This window comes from Podarcis erhardii, assembly GCF_964252035.2.
Source record: "Podarcis erhardii genome assembly, chromosome: 2".
In the NCBI taxonomy this organism is placed as follows: Eukaryota; Metazoa; Chordata; class Lepidosauria; order Squamata; family Lacertidae; genus Podarcis; species Podarcis erhardii.
This window is the reverse complement of record NC_138498.1, coordinates 36,410,865-36,418,007: the sequence shown is the minus strand read 5'-3', so window position 1 is coordinate 36,418,007 and position 7,143 is coordinate 36,410,865. Positions and strand designations below refer to the sequence as shown.

At 42.4% G+C, this 7,143-nt stretch overlaps 1 protein-coding gene across 1 annotated transcript; it reads right to left on the bottom strand.

The window, feature by feature from the left end:
• Window positions 1-2,273: 2,273 nt before the first annotated feature.
• On the bottom strand, window positions 2,274-7,143 carry GALR2 (galanin receptor 2). The gene is made up of 2 exons (XM_081851102.1): window positions 6,327-7,143; window positions 2,274-4,720 (listed from the first exon to the last, which is right to left on the bottom strand). The coding sequence occupies exons 1-2, from the start codon at window positions 6,704-6,706 to the stop codon at window positions 3,940-3,942; spliced, it is 1,161 nt and encodes a 386-aa protein (XP_081707228.1). The 5' UTR covers window positions 6,707-7,143; the 3' UTR covers window positions 2,274-3,939.

Below are 7,143 nucleotides of genomic sequence, written 5' to 3'. Positions count from 1 at the left end.
CCCTCATTTGTAGTGGAGATGTTGTTCCATGTTGAAGTAAGCCTCAGCTGTCAGTTTGGTCAGCTTTTATACATAGGAAGAGGGGAGGTGCCATCTTTGTCTTCGTCTTAGAAACCAAAATGTATTGGGGCAGCTCTGTCTGTGAAGAACACATTTATTTTGAACCAGGAGAGAGTCCTACATCACCGGTTGAAAATCAGTTTGGGAGTGGGTGGTATGGCTGCAGTTTTATTCCACCCAGATAGTGGATTCGTTGCTATGTTATGAAATCAGTATTCAGTAGCATATATCACAGGCTGTAAATTACTGTGGTGGTCAAGGTTGGTTTTTCTTCAGCTCCTCCCACCTTCTGCTCATGTGCACAATTTAGCAATGGAAATCTTGCTCCTCCTTTCATTCCTCCTCCAGTAGTGGAACCAAGCTAAGATAAGCAGCTAACCACATGCCACAATGTCTCCTCTTTCAGAAACATTAACCCTTAGCTAGAAACATTAGAGAGAAACCTGTCAATCAGCCAGAGGACTTGAAAAAGATGAAGAGACAGCATGAGAAGGAACTGAAGAAGGATGAGATGCGTATTAAATATATCCCTCTACTGTAGAACATTTGGGCCAGGGAGGTAAATAAAGATATATATATAAAGGATGTGTTTATACAGTTACCGTGCATGATTCATGCCAGAAGAATTGTTAGACTAAATATAGAGATTATTGATAGGGAGCATTGCAGACCTTGACGTAGGAACAACCAGTTCTGGATACAATAAGGTTTAATGGAGATTTGCTGAAATGGTCAGACAAAAGTTTCCAAGAACCTCAGAAGAGGAGGTAGGATCCAAAAGGTGAGGACCAAGGGGGTTTGTGGAGTGTAGATGAGAGACTTTGCTAATCTACTAGTCCATATATATTCTGCATTCTGGGATTGTTCGCTTGTTTTAAATTTGGTATGTCTCCAGTTTGGGACGTGGGTGGCGCTGTGGGTTAAACCACAGAGCCTAGGACTTGCCGATCAGAAGGTTGGCGGTTCGAATCCCCAAGACAGGGTGAGCTCCTATTGCTCGGTCCCTGCTCCCGCCCACCTAGCAGTTTGAAAGCACGTCAAAGTGCAAGTAGATAAATAGGTACCGCTCCGGCGGGAAGGTAAATGGCGTTTCCGTGCGCTGCTCTGGTTCGCCAGAAGCAGCTTAGTCATGCTGGCCACATGACCTGGAAGCTGTACGCCAGCTCCCTCGGCCAATAAAGCGAGATGAGCGCCGCAACCCCAGAGTTGGCCACGACTGGACCTAATGGTCAGGGGTCCCTTTACCTTTACCTGTGTCTCCAGTTACAAAAAGAAGAGGAAGAGGAGGAGGAGATGGAGAAGGAGATGATGATGATGATGATGATGATGATGATGATGATGATGATGGCGGCGGCTCCATGGAGGTTGAACTGAAAAATAATGTTGCACAAATACTTTTTGAGGACTTTCTGCTGGAATCCACAATAGTGGTTTGATTAAGTTTCCTTATAGAATATCATACTCAGAGCTGTGTGCATTATCCATATCAACTGCCATCAATCAGATACCAACAGTGCATGACCTATTCAAGTAAGGGGTTAGAAAGGATTCATTCAGAATAATCAGTACCTATCTATCTGGAAGAGATGGAACACAAAAGAGGACCTCAACCACTGACCTAGCTTTTCTTGACAAAATTCAACAAACAGCTCTCGCTGCTGAGATTTCCGTTCACATCAGGTCCAAGCTATACAGAAAATTACTTTGTGCTGAAAATTGCACAAATAGCATCAGGGTGAAAGCAAAATATATCCACCAGCCATGGCCCAATGGCCTCCTTGTAAGATCTGCAATTTGTATTATTTGTACATATAATACATGCAAATTTCCTGTAACCCATGGCCATAGTTTTGTGTGTGCAATGTTCCCTAGAGATAAAAAACTTATCTGTGCACATTGCACAAGTAATCAGAATAATAAAGTTGACTTTAAAGCGTTTCCTCTCTCTTAGCATCTCAAGTCCAACTTGACGTACTGTCCTATTTTGCTATAACCAAGATGTAAAAACATGGACTTTGCCCCCAGTAAACGCTCATTCCTAAACACTGTGGGATTGCACTGTGGTACTGTATATGCCATAGAAAAACACCCTTGTTTTGCATCATATACATTAAATATTAGGTAGGGTCCTCATTTTATGGTCTTCAGATTATTAAAAAGCCTTACATATTTTCTGAACTATTTTGGATGAATGAAATTGACTGTACACACAATTTCAGCAAAGAAATAACACACACTGGCAATCTTTTATTATACATACAGAAAGCATCTGCTATACATCATTATTGTTTCTATTTCTACCATCGTAAGTTGATTGATTTATTGCAGGCATGATAACAGAAGTGGGTCCTATGAAGAAAATAATCTGCTCACTCTAGGAAAGCAAATCAAACAAACAAATTGGCAAACCTATTGACTGGATACTGTTGTTTTGGCAGTGAGTAGGGGGAATATTGTGAGATACAAGAATTTATTTTTAGGTCTAAACTTGTGTGATTAAGAGTGCAATCAAATGCATGTTTACTCAGAAATAACTCCCAATGAGTTCAGTTGGGCCTATTCTCACATTAAGTATGCACAGATTGAAGCATAAGCAATGAAGATACAATGCAGTACAAATAAGTTTTATGGACAGAATAATGTGATTCTTTGGACAGAAAAACTAAGCATAAGACTTAAGATTCCTAAACCCACCATGAACTTTATTCACAACCCATCAAAGCCAGTTGGAACCATGAGTTGTTGGACTCAAATCTAGATCTGGAGAGTGTACGGCCCACTCTGGGTGCCCAAGATCAGAGATGGGGAATCTGTGGCTCTCCACATGTTCCTGGACTCCAGCTCCCATCATCTCCGGCCATTAGCCATGTTGCCTGGGGTTGATGGGAACTGAAACGCAACATCATCTAGAGCGGTGCTATTTTTCTAGAAAAAGAGGTGCCAGAACTTACCATGAACACTTCCCTTGTTCTTTTAGAATGGCCACCTGAGAGGTATCGGAACTCAGTTCCGGTGAGTTCTGGCTGGGGGGAAAAGCTCTGATCAGGGACCACAGATTTCCCATCTCTACACTGAAGGATGGAAGTTTGAATCTGTAGTACGTACAGTATGTACACACACAGAGAGAGATAGAGAGAGAGGGAGGGACAGACAGACAGACAGACTTTATAAAATTCATATTTGCTGGCAGTGAAGGGACTAAACTCTACAGCTCCTGAAGGGGGCTTTGTGACTTGAGCACAGAGAGATCATGGTTTACCCTTGTAACAGATTCCAGAGGTTTCCTACTCAAAGTCCAAAGTCCTTGACACAATCAACCAGCCAGTCTCATTTTCTGATGTAGTAATCCTTCTCTTCTTCCTTTAGGCTATAGAACCCCATTCCCCAGGCCCCTGTAATACACTGGTGAGTCCAGATTCCCAGTACAATAATTGCTTGATCAGCTAATCTCTTCAACGGTTTTATTTGAATTCATTTATTTACTTATCAAATTTGTATAATGCCCTTCCTCCGAAGATCATAGGGCAGTTCACAGCATAAAAATACAAAATGAGAACACAAAATGCACAACAATGAAAACAAACCAATAACTGAAGCCACTTTAAAAATGTGCAAAATGAAATGAAGACACCTTCCAGTGCTGTTCTCTGCATGTAGCACTACTTCATGCTCAGTATACTGTGAGCTTTGCCTTGCAGAGTCTTGAATAGTGCAATGGCTTCTAGTGGAGAAGGGAGCTATGAACAATCAAATATCGTTGGCTGGAGCCATCTGCTGGTTCTTGTGTTTTCAGCCACTATCTTTTGTTCTTAAAACCATACATCCTTCAGTTGCCAAGGAATTCATCCTTTGGTTAGAGCCTAGAGAAAAGGCACTTTTCTAAGTGACATTGAAAGTGATGAAAGGGTTGGTGACTCTCTCTTGGCGACTTAGCTGCTCTGCCTCACCCCATGTCTGGATGGGGATTTGACAGCAGCTGGAAGCCCTGGCATGCGTGGGCTCACTGACGTGTATCACCTCTGTCAGATCCGCTTCCAAGATGCTCACTGTGTGAGTCACCTGTGCCACATGAACCTTGTTGGTCACTCTTTTGTGCAAGAGGCAACTGAAGATCTTCTTGAATCCCTTACGGAAATGTTTGGATACCAGAGCATAGACGATGGGGTTGACACATGAGTTGGCGTATGAAATCAGGTGGGAGAGGATTCTGAGCACGTAGGTTGCGTTGTTCAGTGGGAAGTAGCCAAACCAAAAGCAGAGGATGACCAAGTGATGGGGCAGCCAGCAAAGGCAGAAGAGAACAGCCACAATGATGATCATCCGCGTGACCTTGCGCTTGCCCTTCTTGGAATCAGACATGTCTTTAATGGGGTCCACTGACGTCCAGAGGTAACGGATGGTCCTCACGTAGGTGAGGCTCAGAATCAGCACAGGAATGACATAGCTGAAGACAAAAGTGCAGAGGTCCATAACTTTGCGCTGAGAGACTTTCCAGATGGGATGGCAGACGGTAACATTGGCCACCTGAAACTCCTGGTAGTAACTGATGTAAGGTCCGGAGAAGATGAAGGAAAGGCCCCAGATGAGACAAATGGCGGTGAGGGCATTCCTGGGGGTTCGCAGTTCTCTTGAATGCAAAGGATACCTTATGGCAAGATACCTAGGAAGGCAAAAGTAAAACAAGAGAAGGTCACGATGCTGAGGTGGTAGCAGCATTTAAATCAAATCAAATCTAGTAAATACTGTATGTGAGAAGAAACCAAAGTTACAGGGTGTGGTTATGACGGTAAATGCAATAGCCAAAATAATATCTTGAATGTTGGAGAAGTTTCTCCCTGTGATGAAATGGCAGCACCAGAGTCCACCATCATACAATCGAGCTCCTTAACTCAATATTTGAAAACAACAAAGAGTCTTGTGGCACCTTAAAGACTAGCAAATTTATTATGCCTTAAGTTTCTGTTGACAAATTTCCACTTTGTCGGATGCATGAAGTGTTGTGTGTGTGTGTGCGCGCGCGCGTGTGCGTGTGTGGATAGATTGTGGGAAAATGAAATGTAGAATAGCACAGATGGTGATAATTGCAACACACAAAGTTGTTGTTGATAGCTCTGGCACTGGAGAGCCAATTAACGTAGAATGCAATTTTTATTTTTTTAAAAACAAATTGTAAAAATTCACCTTAGTATTCAGCTAGTTTTGCTAAGAGTAGACCCACTGAAATTAAGGGACCTAACTCAATCATGTTCATTAATATCAATGGGTCTACTTTGAGTAAAACATAGCTACATACCCCCCAGTGTCCCAATTCAGTCTGTAATATCAACAACTTTTTTTTTACATAGTCAATATTAATAAAGGAATTTAGTGTCTTTATTTTTTATTTTTTGTATTTCTCTTCCTCCACCCTCTGCATTTCATTTCCTTCTAACTTCACTATATGCACATACCTGTAACACAGGATATTATTTCATATATGAATGTGACTAACAAGTTTTCATAATCGTATAATATACAGCTGCACTTACCAAGCAGCTAGGATACGTTGAGGTTCCCCAAAGAATATGCTCTTCAAGCAGTCTGGAAGTAGTTATTTCAGGGAAACCCTTCTTTACCCACCCACCCTTATTTTTTTATTTTCAATTTACAACATAACTTCACCAGCAACAAAATGCTTTCACATTACAATTTTCTTCTTTTTTTAACCAAAACCATATGAACAATAGATTCTCATATCAAAAATTTAATTTACTTTTGTCATTGTAAGAACACCGACTGCATATATTTGGAGTGACACCCAATATTTGGGTGCAAATATTTGAGTTAAATTTTAGGACATGTTACCTCAACAAAAGGAGTCAGGAAGCCTTTGGACATGTGTTGACATGTGAAATAAAAGAATGCCAAATCTCACAATGTACCTGACTGTGGCTCTGTGGCTCTGTGACTGTGGTCTGTATAGTATTGGGATAATTTGTTCGAAGGGAGTTCTCGATGTAAGGGCATAGACAAGATGACCCTTTTGATGCTGTTATTCTGGGGCCCCTCCTTTGTCTAGACAATGTTTCCTTTTGGGATCCATTGTCCTGGATTTGTAAAACACTAAATATATATATTGATGGAACAGTGAGAAAGTTATGAAACAAAGTTTTACATGCATGCAAGGAAGTGGGAGGCAGGGAATCGTTAGTAGTTGCAGAGATATTGAAACTCTATAGTGACTCTAAAAGTCCAACCCCCCCCCAGCTCCCCAACTACTTGCTCACCTGTCTAGGGATACAGTTGTGAGGGTGAAGCTGCTGGCATACATGGTCAGGTAGATGAAGAAGTGCACTGCTTTGCACATGAGTGGCCCAAAGATCCAGTCATCGAGGGTGTAGATGGTGGCCTGGAAGGGCACGCAGAAGACTATAAAGCACAAGTCGGCCACTCCCAGATTGAGGATGAAGAGGTTGGTGGTGTTGTTGACTTGCCTGTTCCTCAGCAGCACTGCCAGCACCAGAGAGTTGCCCACCGTGCCTACCAGGAAAATCAGAGAATACGCTAGAGGAATGAGGATAGACACCAGATGCCAACAGCTGCTCTCACTGCTTCCTGAAGAGTCTAGCTGGGGCAATGTTCTGTTCATCTTGGAAGCAAGTTGCATGCCCTGATTAGGGAGGAGACGATGGAGAAAGGCTTAGCCGGGAGGAGACAGATGGCTTCTGTTTGGAAGTCAACTTTTCTTCTAAGAAATTGTTTCCATCATAGCAGATCTTTTACATAGCGACTCTCCTCTTTGCAGTCCTTCAGCTCAGCCCAAGATCCATTCACAGATGCTGGACTTCTGCCTGCCATCAAGTTTTTTTTAAAACGGTACCATTAAAGCTCCAAGTTTATTTCCTTTCACAGCAAACAGATTCCGACTTTGTATGGCACTGGAGTGCCTTTCAGACAGCTGCCTTTTCTCTGAAGGGAAGCCCTCGCTGGCAGCCACTCTTGTAGGTGTGCGAAGCTGAAGGACTAAACTTCTTGCCAGTTGCGCTTTTATGGGCGTTTTAATATAGTGCTCAGTGCGTTCTGAATCCATGCTATGCTTGGGGG